This window comes from Chlorocebus sabaeus, chromosome 25 (assembly GCF_047675955.1).
Source record: "Chlorocebus sabaeus isolate Y175 chromosome 25, mChlSab1.0.hap1, whole genome shotgun sequence".
Lineage (NCBI taxonomy): Eukaryota > Metazoa > Chordata > Mammalia > Primates > Cercopithecidae > Chlorocebus > Chlorocebus sabaeus.
In genome coordinates this window covers 1,250,733-1,272,443 of record NC_132928.1, presented here as the reverse complement: position 1 = coordinate 1,272,443, position 21,711 = coordinate 1,250,733, and the positions used below count along the sequence as shown (strand labels likewise).

The following is a 21,711-nucleotide window of genomic DNA, read 5'->3' as shown; positions in this document are numbered from 1 at the left end:
ACTTCTGCATGGCTGAGGCAGCTCAGGGCCAAGCTTCTGGTGGGAGAGTGGGCTCTCCTTCCAGCCTTTTCTTTCTTCCTGGTGCTGTGGTCTGAATGTGTGTGCTGAAGATTCACACGTTGAAATGCTCACCCACAAGGTGACAGGATTAGAACATGAGCTTTTGGAGGTGATCAGTCATGAGATAAGGCTGCATAATGGCATGACTGTTACTCCAGAGACCCTTGCCCTTTTTCCGATTGAGGACACATGAGAGATGTTGGCCATTGCCTGGAAGAGCCTGGGGTACCCTGTGAGGACATAGAGGCCTGGCACTGGATCAGGGATGGGGCGAAGCCTGGAGGCACAGAGCAGATTCCGAGCACCCCCGTCTTCCCCACCCTCCCTCCTGCCACAGCCTGAGCTGTCCTCCTAGGCCCAGCTCCAGACCCTGGCCGGCCGGCCCCTTCTTTGGCTCCCTGGTGCTGGCAGCTGGGACCCTGTTGGCAGCACACCTCAGGATAGGTGCCCCCAGGTGCAGGGTGCAGGCTCCCTCCTCCCTCCATGGAGGCCCCTGTGGGTAGAGCCTCGGCTCCTCCTCTGGACCTGGGCCCACCCTGACACAGGGCTCCCACTGGGCGACCCTCTCTGGCTGCTCCTCCCCTGGTGGGGCCTGCCTAGTGCCCGGTCCACACTTTTTCCTGGCCAGGGCCGTGGGGACGGGGTCAGCCCCTCTTGGGTATGAAGCAGGGTGCCATCAGCATCTCTCCCCAGGGCTGGTCCCTCCCCCGGGGCAGGCTGAGTTCTCACAGGACACCCTGCTTCTCCCATGTAAGGATGACTCTGAGACCCAGCTGAGGCCTCCAGGAAGGCCCCTGGTGGGCAGCAGCTTGCCACAGGCCTGGGCCTGGCCAAGCAGGGTGCACCAGGCTCCTGCCCCCATCCCTCAACTGCTGGCCCTCAGGTGGGTGCTGGGCCCTTCTAGGGGGTGGTCCTGCATCCCCTCTGGGGGCAGTACTGGGGCTGCCTCAAGATCCATCCTGGACTCCCCTTGGGATGGTCCCTTGTCTCCCTCCTAGAGCCTTCCTGGGTCCCCCAGGCTCCTTCCTGCCCCACACTCCAGGATGCTGGTTTGAGGTGAGGGGAGCAGGCCAGCTATGGCCCCTGGCCAGCATCACTGCTGAGGACACAGGGTCCCCCCATCCCTGGCTGTGGTCCCCAGCCTGCATCACTGCTAAGGACAAGGGTACCCCTGTCCCTGGCTGTAGCCCCCGGCCCGCATCACTGCTGATGACACAGGCAACCCTGGCCTCCATCCCTGCTGAGGACACAGGGTTCCCCCGTCCCTGGCTGTGGCTTCTGGCCCACATCACTGCTGAGGACATGGGTGTGTTCCCCGTCCCTGGCCGTTGCCCCCCGGCTGGAATCACTGCTGAGGACACAGGGTCCCGCATCCCTGGCTGTGACCCCTGGCCTCCATCATTGCTGAGGACACAGGCGTTTGTCCCCCCTCCCTGACTGTGGCCCCGAGCATCTGCCCTTTGCCTCCCACAGGGCCGAGGGTGAAACTGAATCCGGGATGGTGACACCCGGGTTATTTTGGAGCTGGGCTGGGCCAGCCTGGCCGGCATAGGGGGTGGGGTGGGGGCGGGCCCAGCCTTCTCCAACTGACAGTGTCTGCCTGTCCTTTTGTCCCTGTCCAGTTTGAGGAGCGGCCGGAGTGTGGGCTGCTGGTAGGCAGCCTGCTGGTCCTGGGCCCTCGGAGGGAGGTGAGACCCGGCAGCCCCTTCCTCCCAGCCAGCACCCCCCGGCCTGTGTGCTGCCCAGAGCCCCCACAGGGAAAGGTGAGGAGACAGAGCCGGGCAGGGTGGGGGCCGTTCTGTGCCCTGGAGGGTGGCTCCACTAAAGATCACGTCTGGGGAGTGGGGAAGTCTTTGGGGTCTGGCCACAGTGTGGCTCCCTGTGGCCGGGTTGGGGTTCCAGCCTCTGCTCCCTCTCATCCCCGGAGCTGGGCCCTTCACATAGGGATGGAGCCACTAAGCTGGCCTGGGGCTGCGGGGTAGCTGGGGCAGTGCCCTACACCCACCATTCCCTCTACCCCGGAGTTGACCCTCGCTCAGAGAGCGGCCTGGGGGTCCGGCTGGCCCTGCCCCCAGCACTGCTGAGATAGATGCCCGCTGACAGCTGGGGCTATTTTGGGCCTGTTGGCTCAGCAGAGGGGACAGCCAGAGGGGCGCTGACACCTGACTCCAGGAAAGAATTTCCCCGGAGCGCTTGAAGCCTCCAGTGGGGTCTAAGGTGAAGCACAGCCCTGGGACACTGCCCTTGGAACTTCATGCTGGAAGGGCGCAGGAGCACAGGCTGCCCAGGTTGCCTGTTTGTGTGGGGGTGGGGAGGGCCGGCGAGGTGGCGCCCTGGGAGCTGCCTCCCACTCTGGACTCTTCCTGATGATGGTCCCGGGGCCCCTGGAGGACCAGAGTGGCAAAGTTCTGCAACAGTCAGGGTGGAGGGGCTGCTGAGGGGTGGGCGGCTGTGGACAGGGCCTGTCACCCGGCACATGGTTGGGGGGGGTCCCACGGGGTTGGAGTGATGCCTCTGAAGGGTTGAGGAGCCCAAGTGTGGTCCATGGTGGGTAAAAGGCTTTCCTGGGAGGCTGAGGTCTGCCCCCCCGGGGAAGCTCGTGGGGTGCCCAGACCCAAAACGTGGCAGAGAAAGAAGACAGCCTCTGCAGATGTCTCAGTGCCTGATGGATTTCCTGGGAGCCCCAGGGGTGACCGTGATGGCCCCCTTCCTGCTCGGCCTGTTTCCTCATCTGTGATATGGGTTGTCAGGGAGGAAGATGGCTCCTGAATCCTCAAGTGTCCTTGCTTGGTGAGCCCTTCTCTGGCCCCAGGCCTGCTGACTGGCGGGGATGCCTCCTGACGGGTCTGCCACGAGCCCCCCAGACCCTGCAGTCGGCCTCCTGGGTCTGCACCAGGTGACAGAATGCAGGCCCCAGGGCCATGGTGCCATCACTGGCAGCTGATGAGGACCTCAGTGTCTACCCGCTCTTCCCAGGCCAAGGTCAGCCTGTGCCCCTCTGTCCCTTTAGCATGGGCAGTAACGGGAGCTCCCTGACCTGTCCCAGTCCTCTAGGCCCGGAGAGGTTACCTACACATGCTGCCTCATCTGTTGTTCCACTGTGACCCTGGCAGGGCCAGCTGGGGCTCTGGGTGTGGCAGAGGTTGGGGGAGAGAACACCCTGTTCTGCTTTTGGGGAACCCACAGACCTGCTATATGAATTTTTTTTTTTTTTTTTTTTTTTTAAAGAGACTAGGCCTTGCTCTTTTGCCTAGGCTGGAGTACAGTGGCATAATCATAGCTCACTGCAGCTTTGACCTCCTGGGCTCAAGCCATCCTCCTGCCTCAGCCTCTTGAGTAGCTGGGACAGCAGGCACCTGCCACCACATTGAGTTAACTTTTTTAAAAATGTAGAGGGTCTCACATTTTGCCCAGGCTGGCCTGGAACTCCTGGGCTCAAGGGATCCTCCCACCTCTGCTTCCCACAGTGCTGGGATTACATGTGCTTGCCACCACACCTGGCCTGACTGTATGACTTTGGAGAGTGCTGAGGACAGCCCAGAGCTCGTGGGCCCTGGAGAGTTGATGTCAAAGTAGCCCTTTGAGTCCTGGGAGGAGCCCATAGAGGCAAATTCCCAGAAAGGGTGAAACTTGGACCCCAGTCCCTGTTGTGGGCGGGCCCCTGCCCAGGTCCTCCCCAGCCCCAGAGCCCTGCTGTGGGTGGGGCGGCTAGGCTGCAGCAGAGGTGCTGACTGCACAGTGAGTCAGCAGACTGGTACCCACTGCCCGCAGTCCAGCCCTGCTCCAGCCTCAGACTGACCAAGGGGATTAAGGGGGATTAACTACCTGAATCGCAGGACCAGGAGGAGGGCCCAGGAGAGTCACCCTGGCTCAGCCCACAGTGGGCAGCCCAGGCCCAGAAGCTGGTGGCTCTGGCCTGAGGGAGAGTGCAGGCAAGGTGCCCTGGCAGGGGCCTCTCCACCATGAGGTGGTTGTGCCTGCCAGGGCTGGAGGGAGTCAAGGCACCCCGGGCCAGCCCAGTGTCAGCGGGGCCCACTCACACCTGCTGTTCCTACAGAAGAGCTGCACAGGCAGGCAGGGCAGTGTCACCCCACACCATCTATATGGGGGTATCTGTACTGGGGTGGCTGGCCTCCGGGCTTGGCCTGGGGTGGTGAAAGGACAGCGTCACCTGGGGCCTTTGGTACTGAGGTGCCCCGGAGGACCCAGGTGTCCACCCTCAACCCTGCAGCATGTCCAGCTGGCCACTGTGGCTGAGAACTGTGGGATGACCAAGTTGGGCCCAGCTGGTCTCAGCCTGGAGGTCTCCAGCTCTTCCAGGGGGATATTACTGGCCTTGCCAGCTCCAGACTCTGGGGTCCCCCAGCTATGCTCCCCAGCCAGATATCTGACTGTGCTGCCCTTGTATCCCAATCCGACCCTGGGACTCAGTGGAGGGGCCTGGGAGCAAGCAGCTAAGTGGTTTCCAGTCCTTCCAGCTCATGGATGAGCATGCCCCTGGGGAGGAGGGAGGTGTGTGACCCTGCAGAAGAGGTGAGGCCCCCCTGCAGCAAGGGCAGCTGCAGGCAGGACTGGCCGCTCAGTGCAACCTGGAGGGGCTGCTGAAGGAGAGCTGCCCTAGGGGTCGGGGGCGGGGGGTTGGGATGGGAAGGGGGTGAAGAAGAGGAGGGAGTAAGGGCGTTGCCCAGGGCAGAGGATGCAGCTCACCTAGAAGAGGCTCAGAGGGGAGCCTGCCAGGGTGGAGAACCGGTGACTTCGTTGTGTGATAGGCAGAGGAGATGGGCATGAGACCGGTGCCCATGGTGGGCCTCCTGCACCCAGGGCTGCCGGGACCCAGCGAGCCTCCCCTTCTTGGTGTGGGAGACACACAGGCCAGCTGAAGTTTTAGGCCCCAGAGGCAGCAGTGTGTGGGGCAGGAGAAAGGACACCCCCCCGCACCAGGCAGGTCTGCATGCCTCAGGGAGGTGCTGCAAAGCTTGTAGGCTGGGAGGAACTGAAAATAGCGGGCACTGCGAGGGAGGGGGCCCTGCCTGGTTGCTGGGGGGTGTAGGTTTGGGACATGTGCTCCAGTAACTGTAGCTGGGGCAGTGGGTCTCTGTAGGTAGGGAGAGGGAAGATGTTCTCAGACGCTAAAAGAGCCGTTTGCACATGAGGGTACCAAACCCCAAATGCCCAGAAAGGGGCAAGTCGGCACTCCTGGGCCAGATGTGAACCGGTGATGCTTCCTCAGGGCGCGAGGCGGGGGTGGGGGGTGGAAATAGGATGTATGGAGGTGTTGAACTGGGTTCGCCAGGCAGCACGGTGGGGTGCACCCGGGCGTCATTCCAATCCCCACTAAGGGCATCCCCACCTCCTCGCAGGTCCCCGCTGCCACCCTCATGGATCAGTCACAGTTCAGCGGGGCGCCCCGCTTCCTCACCCGGCCCAAGGCCTTCGTGGTGTCGGTGGGCAAGGACGCCACCCTCAGCTGCCAGATCGTGGGGAATCCCACGCCACAGGTGAGCTGGGAGAAGGACCAGCAGCCGGTGGCGGCGGGCGCACGCTTCCGTCTGGCCCAGGACGGCGACCTCTACCGCCTCACTATCCTGGACCTGGCGCTGGGCGACAGTGGGCAATACGTGTGCCGCGCGCGCAATGCCATAGGCGAGGCCTTCGCCGCTGTGGGCCTGCAGGTGGACGCGGAGGCCGCCTGCGCCGAGCAGGCGCCGCACTTCCTGCTGCGGCCCACGTCCATCCGCGTGCGCGAGGGCTCAGAGGCCACCTTCCGCTGCCGCGTGGGTGGCTCCCCGAAGCCGGCAGTGAGCTGGTCCAAGGACGGGCGGCGCCTGGGTGAGCCCGACGGCCCCCGCGTGCGCGTGGAGGAGCTCGGTGAGGCGAGTGCGCTGCGCATTCGGGCGGCGCGGCCGCGCGACGGCGGCACTTATGAGGTCCGCGCCGAGAACCCGCTGGGCGCCGCCAGCGCCGCCGCTGCGCTCGTGGTGGACTCGGACGCCGCGGACACTGCCAGCCCTCCCGGGACCTCCACTGCCGCGCTCTTGGCGCACCTGCAGCGGCGGCGCGAGGCCATGCGCGCCGAGGGCGCCCCGGCTTCACCGCCCAGCACCGGCACGCGCACCTGCACTGTGACCGAGGGCAAGCACGCGCGCCTCAGCTGCTACGTGACCGGCGAGCCCAAGCCCGAGACGGTGTGGAAGAAGGACGGCCAGCTGGTGACCGAGGGCCGGCGCCACGTGGTGTACGAGGACGCGCAGGAGAACTTCGTGCTCAAGATCCTCTTCTGCAAGCAGTCAGACCGCGGCCTCTACACCTGCACGGCGTCCAACCTCGTGGGCCAGACCTACAGCTCCGTGCTGGTCGTAGTGCGCGGTGAGCTCCTGGGTGCGGGGCGCGCGGGCCCAGGCTCCTTCCCTACCCCTGCACCTGAGTCCTTTCGCCCTTGCGGGTGTAGTTTCCCATCTGCGTCTGTCCAGTCGTGGAATCCAGGGTTGCAGGTGTCCGTTCCTGGTGCGCAAAATGCGGGCGACCCCCCGTGACCTGCCTTAATGACCCGCAACCCGCTTTCCCAACCCAGTCCCCTGCCCGCCCCGCCCCCTCCGCGTGCCACCCCACCCCACCCCACCATTGGCCCACAGACTGGGGGAGCGGCGTGAGGGGGGTGGTGCCGCAGGGGATCCCACCTCCTCAGCCCTGCCCTCTCCCTCGCGCTGCTCCTTCCCCAACCTCCACCACTCCGCCTTCTGCTCTTCTACTCCCCGCCCCGCAACTTCCCGACTCTCCCCTGCGCCCTTCCCAACCCGTAGCCCCTCTAGCTCCTCTCCCCACCCCACTCCTCTACCCTGCACCCTCCCCTTTCCAGCCACCCAGCCCCTCTGCTCCTGTTCCCTACTCCTTCCCACACCCTCACCTCTGCATCCTCCAGTCTCCTTTCCCGCCCACAATCCCCCAATTTTCCCCCTCCCACCCCGCCTTCGTCCTGCACTCTCCGGCCCCGCCCCTCTCACCAGTCTCCTCTCCTGGCAGAACCCGCGGTTCCCTTCAAAAAGCGGCTGCAAGATCTGGAGGTGCGGGAGAAGGAGTCGGCCACGTTCCTGTGCGAGGTGCCCCAGCCGTCCACTGAGGCCGCGTGGTTCAAGGAGGAGACGCGGTTGTGGGCGAGCGCCAAGTACGGTATCGAGGAGGAGGGCACCGAGCGCCGCCTAACCGTGCGCAATGTCTCGGCTGACGACGACGCGGTGTACATCTGCGAAACGCAGGAGGGCAGCCGCACGGTGGCGGAGCTCGCAGTCCAAGGCAGGCGGGGCGGGGCACGGGGGCAGCTTCGGGGAGGTAGCGGGGGCAAGGAAGCACCGAGGAGGGAGGCGGGAGGAGCCAGGCCGGACGGGCTGGGTGGGCACGGGGACGGGCAGGGTGCGGACGGGTTGGGCTTGCGAGGTACGAGTTGGGACCGGGGCAGGCAGGGGCGGGACTGGGGCGGGAAGGGCAGGTAAGGTGGGGGCGGAGGAGCAAGGTGGGGTGGGGCACGGGGTGGGGATTAGGGGGAATGGGAGATGTAGTGGGCAGGGGTCTTGCGGGACCGAGCTGGAACTTGAGCCGGCGGTACAGGAAAGGGGTTGAGCGGAGGAGTGAATTGGAGGCTGCCAAGAGATGGGGGCTTGCGGAGGAGGGAGTCTGGAGCGGAGGGTGCAGGGGCTGGTCTGACCGGCCCGGCTCCCTCCACCCCAGGAAACCTCCTCCGAAAGCTCCCTCGGAAGACAGCGGTGCGCGTGGGCGACACGGCCATGTTTTGCGTGGAGCTGGCGGTCCCGGTGGGCCCCGTCCGCTGGGTGCGGAACCAGGAGGAGGTGGTGACCGGGGGCCGCGTAGCCATCTCCGCAGAGGGCACGCGCCACACACTGACCATCTCCCAGTGCTGCCTGGAGGATGTGGGCCAGGTGGTCTTTATGGCTGGCGACTGCCGGACGTCCACCCAGTTCTGCGTGTCGGGTGAGGGCCTGAGGGTGTTCCCAGGATGGCGTCGCTTCCCTGCTGTCTCCCTGGTCCCAGTCCCCTGCCCTCCATTAGCTCAACTCTCTGGGCTTCAGCCTGCTGCTGCACGGAGGGCCGCCAGGGCAAGACCATAGTCCTGGCCCTCCAAGGTTAGGCTCCCTGAGCCCCTGCAGTCTTTCAGCTGCAGCCAGAGAAGTGGCTGCAGGTCTGGGGATGGAGGTTGTGGCCAGTGGTCCAGGTTCCCAGAGCAGCCCCAAGAGAGCTGGGGATCCTGTGATACCCCTCCAGGTGATTCCAGACCCAGGGCTCAGGAAGAGGCTCCCAGTAGGTGACCTCTGCCCACCCTCCACACAGCCCCCAGGAAGCCTCCCCTGCAGCCCCCTGTGGATCCTGTGGTGAAGGCCAAGACAGAGAGTTCCGTGATCCTCAGCTGGTCCCCACCACCCCATGGGGAGCGCCCTGTCACCATTGATGGCTACCTGGTAGAGAAGAAGAAACTTGGCACCTACACGTGGACCAGGTGCCACGATGCTGAATGGGTGGCTACACCTGAGCTGACCGTGGCTGATGTGGCTGAGGAGGGGGACTTCCAGTTCCGAGTGTCAGCTCTCAACAGCTTTGGTCAGAGTCCCTACCTGGAGTTCCCGGGGAAGGTCCACCTGGGTAAGTGGGGCCTTCCTGTTACAACCTATGAGACTCCTCACTTGCCCTGGAATGCCCCAGGTCCAGCCTCAGGGAAGGTCAGAGTGGTCTCATGAAGACCTTCTGTGGGGAGGGGGGCTGCCAAGGCCTTGCCCTGATGCAGTTTTCATGGTGGGAAGGAGAGGTGACCCCACAACAGGGCCCCCAGGAGCCTGCCTGTCTCCAGCAGACCCAAGGGACAGGGCTCCAGGGCTGCCCCAGTCTGGTGAGGTTTATGGGATGCTGGAGGGGTCTCGGGGTGGCTGTACATTGTCCTTGTTCCTTCATGACCCTGACTTGTGCTATGGTCGCTCTATGTGCTGGCCAGGCTTCCTGGAGGAGGGACATTTGGGTCCAGGCTCTGTAGGAAGAGGAGGGGAAGGCAGAGACCCCCTCAGTACTCCCTACTCCTCCTTGGCCCCTTTCTGACGCTGCCCGCCCCACAGCTCCCCAGCTGGCCATGAGGACACCGCTGAAGGCAGTGCAGGCAGTGGAGGGTGGCGAGGTCACTTTCTCTGTGGACCTTACGGTGGCCTCAGCGGGTGAGTGGTTCCTGGATGGGCAGGCCCTGAAGGCCAGCAGTGTGTTTGAGATCCGCTGTGATGGCACCTGCCACATGCTTACCATCCGGGAGGTGCCTGCCAGCCTGCACGGGGCACAGCTGAAGTTCGTGGCCAATGGCATTGAGAGCAGCATCCGGATGGAGGTCCGGGGTAGGTGCAGGGTCCCAGCCTGGGACCCTGAGCCTTATTTCTCCAGGGTGGGCTCGGTCAGGGCTCCAGGTAGGGCTGCTACAGGTCGGAGGGCCCCAGGACACCCTTTCAGCCTGCAGGTTACTGGGATGAAGCAGGCAGGGTGGTGGGCGTGTGAGGACTCACCCAGGCTGGTTGGTGGCACTGGTCCCTGGGGTCTGGGTGAGGGCCTGGGGCTGCAGGGGTCCTGTTGGGCAGAGCCTCATGTCTGTCTCCCTCCTTCCCTCCTTTCCCACTCCTCGCTCCTCTCTCTTGTTCATCTTTTCCCTTCCGTTTCTTTCCTGCTTCTCTCCTGCTTCTCTCTGTCTCTGCTGTCCCATGCCTGGCTGTTCCACCTCCATCTCCCCTGCTTCTCTGGTATATTTGTGACCTCTGTTCTGCCATTTTCTCCCCTGCCTGCCTCTCCTTCGCTGTCCTCCCGTGCTATTCTCCTGGGTCCCTCCCTTTATCTCTTTCTCTGCCCTGTGTCTGTCTCTCCTTGTCTCCCCTTCCGTCCATTCCCCTCTGTCCACCTTTCTGTGCCCCTCCATCCATTCCCCTCTGGCCACGCATACCCGGCCCCCAGCGGCACCAGGGCTGACTGTCCACAAGCCGCCAGCCGCAGCTGCCCAGGAGGTGCTGGCTCGGCTGCACGAGGAGGCGCAGTTGCTGGCTGAGCTGTCAGATCAGGCTGCGGCTGTGACGTGGCTGAAGGATGGTCGCATGCTGCCCCCAGGCCCCAAGTATGAGGTGCAGGCATCGGCCGGGAGGCGGGTGCTCCTTGTGCGAGATGTGGCCCGGGAAGATGCAGGCCTCTATGAGTGCGTCAGCTGCGGGGGCCGCATCGCCTACCAGCTGTCCGTGCAAGGTGGGGGCAGCTGGCAGCCTCTGCGGGGTTCTCTGACTTTGTGGGGAGAGTGAGGGACAGGGCAGTGGGGGCAAGCCCAGTGTGGTAGGAGGAGGGACTCTAACTGGGTGGTTGCTCTGGTGGGCACAAGTCCCAAGGTTAGAGTCAGCAGGCCGAGCTGGTTGCTTGCCCAGCAGGGTCCCTCTGGCCTGGTAAGCCTGGGTGTCCTGTGTGGTCCCAGAAGCCGGAGCAGCTCCAGCTTGTGAGCACTGTGGCCGAGTTTGTGCTCAGGGCCTCTGCAGTCCCTGACCCGCCCTGTGTCCTGCAGGCCTCCCATGCTTTCTGCACAAGGACATGGCAGGCAGCTGTGTGGATGCCGTGGCTGGGGGCCCGGTGCAGTTTGAGTGTGAGACCTCCGAAGCCGATGTCCACGTGCACTGGTACAAGGATGGCATGGAGCTGGGCCACTCCGGTGAGCGCTTCTTGCAGGAGGATGTGGGGACGCGGCACCGGCTGGTGGCAGCCACAGTCACCAGGCAGGATGAGGGCACCTATTCCTGCCGTGTGGGCGAGGACTCTGTGGACTTCCGGCTCCGCGTCTCTGGTGAGCACGCTGTGTGTGCATGCGTCCCGGCCCATGCTCTGTCCCCCAGGGCTGTGCTCACTCACTGGGCCAGGATTGGTGAATTCTGCTGGCAGACCAGGATGAGCAAACATAGCTTCTTATGTTTGCTGCCTTGTCCCAGAGGACATTTGCTTCTCTGTTTGGGAAAAGAAATGACATGAAAAACTGACGTTTACATGGGTAAAGAATCTAAATGTAGAAAATAAGAAAAGATAACATGAAGGAAATTGTGGAAAGTGGACATGGACTTGGCTTTTTAGGCTTTAGGAGAATTTTTTCCATCTGCACCTGGGCCTCTGTCTTCTGTTGTGTTTCATTGTCGCTGCTGGGGCTCACTCACAGCTCTAAGGACGCTTTTGTGTATTGTGTGTTTGTGGGCCAGGCTTAGGGCTGGGCACTTCATTTAAAATGTGTTTTTATCTTATTTTGTATTTTATTTATTTTATTATTGTATATTTTTGAGACAGGGTCCGCCCAGGCTTGGGTGCAGTGGCGCCATCTCGGCTCACTGAAGCCTCAACTTCACAGACTCAAGCAATCCTCCCACCTCAGCCTCCCAAGTAGCTGGGACCACAGGCGCGTGCTATCAAGCCCAGCTAATTTGTGTATTTTTTGTAGAGATGAGGTCTTGCTATGTTGCCCAGGCTTGTCTCAAGCAATCCTCCTGGCTCAGCCTCCCAAAGTGCTTGGGTCAAAAATGTTTCTAAAGCCCTTCTCCTTGTTTTTAAGATGAGGAGACTGAGACTGAGCGGAGCCACAGATGGGAGTGTCTTTGACAGGTTAACATTTGAATGTAGGTGGCTCTGAGCCCTGACTCTTTCTGGAAGCCTCCTAGGCCCAGAGATGTTGACTGGGAGGCTGAAGGAGGAACACAGAGGGCTTCTTAGGGAGCATGGCTGTGGGACCTCTGTGGGCTGGGTCCAGCTCACATATGCCACGACAGGGAGGTCCCAAAGGCTAGGCTCTGGAAAACTATCCTGCTGGCTTCCAGGGGGAGGTATGTGGGCATTTAACATATAAAAGTTTAAAAATCATGCCAGCCCAGCCCTCTAACTTTCACAGTCCAATGGCCAATTCGTCCACAATGCAGAACACACCTTGTGCCTGCTCTCTGTTGTTTGGGTAATCGGGAGTATCTGTGAAGCTGAACCTTCTCTCCGTCTTGGTCCACATCATGGCCCGTGTCCATAGGCGGTGGACCTCCAGGACGGGCGGGAGTTTAGGGGAGAGAGAGACAGCATGCTGGGTCTGCGAAGGACACCCAGGCCACAAGGCCCTATTGACAGCTTCTCGTAGGCACACGCCCCGCCCTCCTGGCGCATGCTAGGGCCTTCACGGGGCGGGGGTTGGGCATCACAGCTGCCTGTGCGTGGGAAGAGCTACGCCTGAGCACACGGACCACGGAGGAGCCTGTGGCGGGACTGTGCGTGCCTGGGGTACAGAATCTGATAACCAAGAACCAGGCCCTGCAAACCTCAGTTGGAAGGGCCTCTGACCCCACCTTCCCCCTTATCCATCCCAGAGCCCAAGGCGGTGTTTGCCAAGGAGCAGCCAGCTCGCAGGGAGGTTCAGGCCGAGGCGGGGGCCAGCGCCACGCTGAGCTGCGAGGTGGCCCAGGACCAGACGGAGGTGACGTGGTACAAGGATGGGAAGAAGCTGAGCTCCAGCTCGAAAGTGCACGTGGAGGCTGTGGGCTGTACGCGGAGGCTGGTGGTGCAGCAGGCGGGCCAGGCAGACGCTGGGGAGTACAGCTGTGAGGCCAGGGGACAGAGGGTCTCTTTCTGCTTGGACGTTGCAGGTGGGTCCCTAGTGGCACGGTCAGCACCTGTCCAGGTGGTGGAGTGTGTGCTGCACTGGCACTCAGCACCTCTGCCCCTCTCTGTGTCTCCTGTTCCTGGCCTGTAAGGGAAGGCCGTGCTGCCTGCAGCGGTTCTGTTAGAAAATCCAGCATTCTTGTGCACACCCACAGAGCACCGTGCTGCACTAGCCAGGATCCTTTGTATGTTTATTCAGAAGCCTGTTTTCTGCTCCTGGTTGAGACCTTCCGCAGACCAGTGGCTTTTGTCTTTGTTCTGAGGGAGCTGCAGTTGTGCCTTTTGTTTAGGGTACTGCAGTCTCAGCTGACCATGGAGTCTCCTCTCCCGTGGGGACCCTTGGTGTGTCCCCTCTGCTCCCAGACTTAGCGTGTGGGGACAGCATTCCTTGTCTTCCCCCTCCTGGCCACACTGCTGCCTGCAGCTTCTGCCTCTAGAGTAGAAGGAACCAGGAAGGTACCGGAAGCTCACGCTTGACTGGAGTTGCCTTAAGATGACCTTGTGTGGGCCCCGCCAGGGCTTTAGAGTGAGCCCCCCTGGTGGGTTCATCGGCAGCCCCATCACCTGTCCCTGAGGGTCCACGTGCATGTGCCCTGCCAAGGTCATGCTTTCCTTGGGGCCACCTCATTCTCTTCCTCTGCTTCCTAAAACACCGGACATCATGTTCTTCCTGCAGAGGACACTGGGACCTCTGGGCAGTCCTGTCGCTCCTGCACACCCCTTCTTCTGCCTTGGCTCAGCCTGATCCTGGCCGAGGAAATCCTGCGCATCTGTCGCTTGCGTGATTCGGGGAGGCCTCTGGCCGCTCCCACCTTAGTGTTTAGGCTTTTCGGTGGGAGGCAGAATGCCCCTGTGGTTGGCGACCAGCTCTGGGACAGCTTTGGCGCCATTCCCAATGGGGTAAATGAACCCATCCCTGCCCATCTCAAGCTCACACGTGGCTTTGCTGAGTTTGGGATTGGGAAAGATGGTGGTGGCTCTCAGGAGCGTGGTGCCCTGGTGCCTATAGGTGCTCCGTGTGTCCCGTGGAGGTGCTGGTCTTGGTTGTAGGGGGAGCAGCCCTCTCCTCTCGGTGCTCCATGGGTGGGGGATGGGACCCGCAGCACGTCCTTATCCAGTGAGGTCCTTTTCCAAGACCCTCCTCTGTAGCTGCCATACTGCTGTGGCTGCTACCCTGTGTGCAGGGAGAGGGTCAAATCAGCAAAACTGGTTGGTTTTTTTTTTGGTAATTTTTTGTTGGTTTTTTTCTTTTTGCTAATTTCTTTCAAGATTTGTCTCTCCTCGTGGCTTCCTATGTTGGAGTGTCATATCTACTTTGTCTTGATCCCTGAGTTAAAATTTCCAGTGTAATATCTGATTGCACGTATAAAGTTGTCTTTGTTATCATGAAATTAAGGAAGCTCTGGTGCCAACAGTTTTTTTGTTTTGTTTTGTTTTGAAACGGAGTCTCATTGTGTCACCTAGGCTGGAGTGCAGTGGTGTGATCTTGGCTCACTGCAGCCTCAACCTTTTGGGTTCAAGTGATCCTCCTGACTTGGCCTCCTGAGTTGCTGGAACCACAGGCACGTGCCACCACACGTGGTTATTTTTTAAGAAATTTTTTGTAGAGATGGGGTCTTGCTGTGTTGCCCAGGCTGGTCTTGAACTCCTGGCCTCAAGCAGTCCCCCTGCCTTGACCTCCCAAAGTGCTGGGATTACAGGTGTGAGCCACTGCACGTGACTAAGAATTCTTTTTTCTTTTTGAAGTGGAGTCTCGCTCTGTTGCCCAGGCTGGAATGCAGTGGCGCGATCCCAGCTCACTGCAAGCTCTGCCTCCCTGGCTCACGCCATTCTCCTGCCTCAGCCTCCCGAGTAGCTGGGACGACAGGTGCCTACCACCATGCCTGGCAAATTTTTTGTATTTTTAGTGCAGACAGGGTTTCACTGTGTTAGCCAGGATGGTCTTGATCTCCTGACCTCGTGATCCGCCCACCTTGGCCTCCCAAAGTGCTGGGATTACAGGCATGAGCCACCGCGCCTGGCTCAGTTGTGTCTTTTCTAGAACATCATTGAAATGTTCAGAAACCCACCCTCTACAAAATGACTTGAAATGGGACATCAAATGTATAAGGAACTTTGAAAAAAGCAATTGCCCAGGGACCAAAAAATAAGAGGGAACTGTAGGATGGGTGCAGTGGCTCACATTTGTATTCCCAACACTTTGGTGGGCCAAGGAGGGAGGATCACTTGAGCCAGAAATTTCAAGACTAGCCTGGGCAACATAATGAGACCCTGCCTTTAAAAACATAAAAAAGTAGAATAATAATAATAATAGTAATAATAATAAAAGACAAAAGAATGACTGGGTGAAGTTGGGGGCTTTGTGTACTTTGCAGTACCATAGAGCAGTCAAAACGAGCATAGGGCTGCGCATTGCAGCTGAAGAAGGGCGATCGATGCATGCAGTGTTGTACTGGAAAAGCAGGTTACAAAGCACAGCGTGACGTTCTGTGTTTAGTGGTTAACAACACGCAGTGGCAACAACACATGGCAGCTGTGGTTTATCTCCTGCCTGGAATCTCCGGAGATGCTGTTAGAGTGCCACACTTCTCACCTGTGTGAATCCTTGGTCATTCTATTTCAGACAGCAAGAAGTCGATGTGCAGAGGTGAAGTCACTTTGTCCAAGGTCACATCGTGGGTAAATGGTTGAACAGAGCAGCCTGACTTGCACATTCACCCTCAATAAACACACATACCGAGACAATAAAAGGAGATTCCAAAACCAGGATTCAGGCTGGGGTTACCTCTGAGGGGCTGGGAACTAGTGGTGATGGCGTTCTTCTTTCTTTACCAGGTGGGGAGTGTGTGGGTGTTCATTGTATTGTTTTTTTCTTTATTTTCTGCATATTCTTTCTTACCCACTAATCAACAGCATGTACATATTGTTTAGAAATAGGAAGGCAGAACTCAGGAAAAAATGAAAGGACTTTAAATTGGAGTTTCTGCAGAGCTAGGTAGGGGGGCCAGGTGGAGGGGTAGGGCATGGTGTTTTGGTGTGTTTTAGCTTATTATTTTTTTTTGTGTGTGGTACTCTAGTTTTTAATACTATTTTGTCTGCATGTTTATTTGTAGCTAGTTAATGGGCACAGATAGCACCTAAAAAGAAAACTCTTCTGTCTGATTTCACATATTCAAAGTTTGAAGACAGGTTCTATGGTTAGGAATGAGAATGGTGGTCGCTTTTGTAGGGGAGGCAACTGGGAGCTGTGTGAGTGTGGGGTGTGGGTTACATAGGTGCACATATCTGTCAGAACTCATAGAATTGTGCACCAGATCTGTGCATATCACTATGTGTACATGTTATCCTAGTTAAGAGGTAGCATAAAGGATTTTCGTTTTTAGAGACAGGATTTTGTTCTGTTGCCCAGGCTGGAGTGCAGTGGTGCAGTCAGGGCTTACTGCAGCTTTGACCTCCCAGGCTCAAGCAATCCTCCCACCTCTGCCTCATGAGGAGCTGGGTACTCGCATACCACCGTGCTCAGCTAATTTTTTAATTTTTTGTAGAGACAGGGTCTCACTATGTTGTCCTAGCTGGTCTTGAACTCCTGAGCTCAAGTGATCCATCCAGCTTGCCCTCCCGAAGTGCTAGGATTATAGGCATGAGCCACTGTGCCTGGCCTCATAAGCAATTTTTCGATGTATGAGTTTCTTCTCTGTGTTGAGGGAAACCCCAGACAGATACAGAGCAGCTCTGGCTTTAGTGCAAACCAGGGGAGAAGTGGCCAGGGGATGGTCTGTTTGGGTCATGGTTTTGTGGGAGAGAGGTTCCCACATGTCCTGTGATTTTCAGCGTGAACCCAAGAGGGTGTCTGTGTTTGCTATTTCTCCAGGCTTTCTGGGTTCTCAGGCAGAGTTTTCGTAAGTGCCAAGGGCATGATGTGGGTGTTTCACACAGTACCGCAGCTTTTCCTTTCAAAGGGGAACTCTGCCAGGGTGGTGCTTTTTTCTAAGGCGTTACAGAATGTTTGGACTCCAGAGTATCTGCTACATGTTGCTGATGGTTCTTGGGAAATTCTTCCCCATGCTGATGCTTGAAGCTTCCAGTATGTGTTCTCTCTTGTTCAAACCCTCTGGCTGGCGGTTGGTGAGGCCACTGTTCATGGGCCACAGACAGCCCGTCATCAGTGGGCTCCAGCCTGAGCAGCCTCTGCATCTGAAACTTCAGTTTCTGTGCGCTGGAGTCTCTGACTATGCATCCTTCCCTGTCCATCCCCAGAGCCCAAGGTGGTGTTTGCCAAGGAGCAGCTGGCACACAGGAAGCTGCAGGCAGAGGCAGGAGCCAGTGCCACACTGAGCTGCAAGGTGGCCCAGGCCCAGACAGAAGTGATGTGGTACAAGGACGGGAAGAAGCTGAGCTCCAGCTCGAAAGTGCGCATGGAGGCCACAGGCTGCACGCGAAAGCTGGTTGTGCAGCAGGCAGGCCAGGCGGATGCTGGGGAGTACATCTGCGAGGCTGGGGGCCAGCGGCTGTCCTTCCATCTGGACGTCAAAGGTCAGTTGATCGAGCAGACATTTGAGCATCTCATGGGAGCAGGCCTGGGGGCAGTGTTTCAGCATAGGCTGGGACAGTGCTTGGCAGCCTCCTAAGGGCCTGTTTCAGCTAGTTATCTGCTGCTGAGTAACAGATCACTCCAAACTTAGAGGCCTGAAAGAATGATCAGTTTACCTCTCACCATTCTACAGGTTGAGAATTTGGTCAGGGCTCAGCCGGGGTGGCTCATCTGTGCTTCATGTGGTGTTGGCTGGGGCTGGGGGATCTGACTGGCCTCATTGGTGCACCTGACCGAGGTCCAAGCTGGGATGGCTCCAGTGGATGGCGGATGGCCAGGATGATAGGCCTGTCTCTTCTTCTGGTGTCAGCTGGCCTCACTCCCATGCCTGCAACCTCATTCTTTCCTCCGTGGTCACTCTCTTTTTGGGCTTCTTTCCATGGTGACTGGATTCTTCTCCTAGGGAATGGTAGAAACTATAAGCCTTGTTAACCTGGGTTCTCAGAACTCCCAGAGTGTTACTTTCCCCCATGTTCTGTTGCTCAAAGCTAAGCATAAGGCCAGCCTAGTCTGCAGGAACTTGGGTGTAGGGAAGTAGACCCTACTGTCAGTGGGGGAGTGGCATGTCCTGTTGTAGAACATTGTGCACCCAGGGCGTCTTGACTCATCACAACCTTTTTAACAGTTTATCACAAGGACATGGGCTCTGTTTAATTCTCTGCCATCCTGAACATGTTATCTTTTTCTTTCAAATGCTTGCCTCATGGTCACAAGGTGGCTTCCATAGCTCCAGCCATCATATTCAAGATGGGAAGATGTAGAAAGGGTGTGTATTAGTTTTTTTGTTTTCTGCTTATTTTTTTAACTGCTTTGCAACAAATTACCACCAACTTAATGACTTGAAACAGTGCTCACTGAGTATCTCACAGTTCTGTAAGTCAGAAGTACAGGCATGGTGTGCCTGGGTTCTCTGTTCAGGGTCTCAGAAGCTGAAGTCAGGTGCCTGCTGATTAGTTCTCTTGGTTCCTGTTTCTAGCTTACCCAAGTTGTTGGCAGAATTCAATTCCTTGCAATTGTGGGTTTGTGAGCCCATGGGTCTGAGGCCCTATTTCTTGGCTGACTGTCAGCCAGGGAGCTGCTGTCATATCCTAGAGGCCACCTCATTCTTTGCCATGTGGCCTTCGTCATCAGGCCAGTAATGGATAATCTCCCTTGTGTCATGTCACTCTCAGACTTCAAATCTCTTTTGCCAGGGAAGAGACCCCTCCCATTTATGGCCTCACCTGATTAGGTCCAGCCCACCCAAGATCATCTTCCCTTCCAGGAACTTAAAGTCAACTGATTTGAGACCTCATTCCATCTGCAGGTTTCCTTCACAGCAGCACATAGATTTAGTGTTTGGGTATTCTTAGAATTCTGCCTCCCTCATTGTGGATGTTTCTGGCTGTCTCTTCTGTTTGGAAAACAAAAACTTTTCTTGAAGTAGGGAGTACATCAACCCCCATGCCTCCCTGACTTGGTAGGGTCTTGCAGCCATGCTCAGCTCCAGGTAACCTGGAGAATGTACCCCTGGCCTTACAGCCTTGGCAGGGGGACGTGGAGGAGGAGGAGGTGGACCTGTGGTGGGAGAAGCTGGCCTGGGACTGGCCCTGCAGCTCATACCCCATAGCCTGGGTTTCCACCTCTTTCTGAGGCAGGCTGGCAGTGGGATCGGCATGTGTGTGGGGTCAGACTGCCACTTGTGTCTCATTCCTGTCTGTCTGCTGAGTGACCTTGGGCGAGTTGTTGATGTTATTTCATCCCCAAATTCACATCCACCTGGAACCTCAGAATGGGGCCTTATTTGGAAACAGGGTCTTTGCAGATGTAATTAAGTGAAGCACCTTGTGATGAGGTCATGGACTAGGGTGGGCCCTGAGTCCAGTGACAGTGTCCTTAGACAGACTGGGAGACACATACAGAGGAGGCAACCATGAGAGATGGAGGCTGACCCTGGAGCGATGCGACCACAAGTCCAGAGATGCCAGGAGCCCCTAGGAGCTGGGAGAGGCAGGGTGGGTCCTCCCCTAGAGCCTCCTGAGGGAGCACAGCCCTGCTACACCTTGATCTCAAACTTCTGGCCTCCAGAACTGTCAGAGGATGATTTTCTGTCATTCTGAGCCACTTATCTTGTGGTGAGCTCTTATGGCAGCCCCCATAAACTCAGACAGTTGGCCTCTCTGTGCCTCAGTTTCCTCATCTATAACATGGGAGTCATTATTGTGGCATCTGGGGACTGTGCCTGTGCAGGGCACTGTGAATTATAGCTGCTGGGATTGGATTTTGGGGGATAAATAGGTCAAGGAAGGAGGGCACGGCCAGCCTGGTGGTGTAGACACTGGCAGGCCTTCACCCCAGAGGGCCGTGGTGCGGGGTGGGAGGGGATGGAGGTGTGCCAGGCTGCAGGAGCTCAGAGGCACTAGCTGCCAGCAGAGTGGGCACCAGGGTCTCTGGAAAGGTCTCAGTGGCAGTGGCTCATCCAGCCTATTTCCCTGTTTGTAAAATGCGGATCCCAAGTGCACCCGGCTCTGAGGGCAGGAGAGGGGATGAACATGAGATGGTGCTTGGCAGGGGCTACACTAATTGCTTCATCTCGTCTTCCTGCTGCTGTTTTTACCCCTGGGATGACACATGACTCAGACACTAGGGGGCCCAGGCTTGCACATCTGCTGGCTCTGTCACATTTGTGCACCAGGTAGAGAAGCAGACAATGTCTACAGCATGGGCCAGGGGTCCTGTGTGGCCACACAGGAATGCTGATGTTCAGCAAGTGCCTCGGTCCATGAGGGCTGCTAGAGCAGAGCACCATAGCCTGGGTAGCTCAGAATCTACAGAAGTGTGAAGTGTGCCGCTTGCAGAAGTCCAAGAGTAAGGTGCCAGCAGATTCGGTGTCTGGTGAGGCCACTTCCTGGTTCATAGACGGTGCCTTCTCGCTGAGTCTTCACAGTGGAAGGGATGAGGGAGCTTTTGGAGTCTCTTTTATAAGGGCATTCATCTCATTCATGACCCAACTGCCTCCTAAAGGCTCCTCCTTCTAACACCATGGCCTTGGGGATAAGGATGTCAACGTGGGAATTTTGGGGGCCACAGACATTCCAACCATAGCAGTGAGAATGTGGGAGCTAGGTTTTGTGTCGCTCTCAGGGTGTTACCCCAAAGGCAGGACTGGCAGGCTAGCGTGTTCTCTGCGTAAATGCTTTTGTTAAATTGACTTCTTAACATATTGCATCATGCCCATCTGCTGTTCTTGGAATGTTGTGTCCCCTCCACAGTTCATGTTGAAACTTAGTCCCCTGAGCAACAGTATTAAGAGGGGGCCTTTGGGAGGTGATTAGGCATCGAAAGCTCCACCCTCGTAAATGGATGAGTACCCTTAGATTATAAAAGGGCGAGTTCACCACTTCCATCCTGTCTCCCATGTGAGACACAGCAATAATGCGCTGTCTTGGAAGCAGAGAGCAGCCCTCACCAGGCAGCTGAACCTGCCGGCACCTTTTATTTGTTTGGTTTTTGAGACAGGGTCGTGTTGTGTCACCCAGACTGGAGTGCAGTGGTGTGACCATGACTCACTGCAGCCTTGACCGCCTGGGCTCAAGCAATCCTCCCACCTCAGCCTCCTGAGTAGCTGGAACTATAGGCACGTGCCACCATACCTGGCTAATTTTCTCAATTTTTTGTTTGTAGAGATGGGGTCTTGCTATGTTGCCCAGGCTTATCTCAAACTTCTGGGCTCAAGCAATCCTCACAGCTCAGCTTCCCAAAGTGCTGGGATTATAGGAATGAACCACTGCACCAGACCTGATTGATTTTTTAAAGTACGTAATTCACGTAACATAAAATTCACCCTTTTATAGTGTACGATTTGGTGGTTTCTAGGTTGCACAACCACACCACAGTCTAATTCCAGAACATTTTCATCAACTCTGAAAGAAACTCTATGCCCCTTTGTAGTCACTCCCCATTCCCCTTCCCCTCAGCACTTAGCAACCACTAACGTGCTTTCTGTCTCCCTGGATTTGCCTGTTCTGGACATTTCATTTAAACAGGATCATATAATATGTGGCCTTTTATGTCTGTCTTTTTTCACTGGGCATGATGTTTTCAAGGCTTACCATGTTGTAACATGTATCAGTACTTCCTTTTCATAGCTGAGTCACATTCCATTGTATGAACAGATCACATTTTGTTTATCTATGCATCAGTGGACAGGCATTTGAATTATTCCCACTCTGGCAACTGTGCATAATACTGCTATAAACATTTGTATGCAGGCTTTTGTGTGAATGTATGTTGTCAGTTCTCTTGAGTAGATACCTAAAGAGTAGGGTTGCCAGGTCATACGGTAATATTATTTATCTTAGTAAGGAACTGTCAGACTGTTTTCTAGAGTGGCTGCA

General features: G+C 57.5%; 1 protein-coding gene across 1 annotated transcript in view; it reads left to right on the top strand.

Annotated features, from left to right (window-relative positions):
* The first annotated feature begins 1,669 nt into the window (after nucleotides 1–1,669).
* Nucleotides 1,670–21,711, top strand: part of OBSCN (obscurin, cytoskeletal calmodulin and titin-interacting RhoGEF) — a 164,786-nt gene continuing 144,744 nt past the window's right edge. Inside the window, 9 exon segments of the mRNA XM_073011456.1 lie at nucleotides 1,670–1,823; nucleotides 5,421–6,426; nucleotides 7,081–7,350; nucleotides 7,783–8,043; nucleotides 8,401–8,709; nucleotides 9,174–9,440; nucleotides 10,045–10,326; nucleotides 10,634–10,909; nucleotides 17,002–17,277. Coding sequence (XP_072867557.1) covers nucleotides 5,439–6,426; nucleotides 7,081–7,350; nucleotides 7,783–8,043; nucleotides 8,401–8,709; nucleotides 9,174–9,440; nucleotides 10,045–10,326; nucleotides 10,634–10,909; nucleotides 17,002–17,277 — 2,929 coding nt within the window. The 5' untranslated portion in view covers nucleotides 1,670–1,823; nucleotides 5,421–5,438.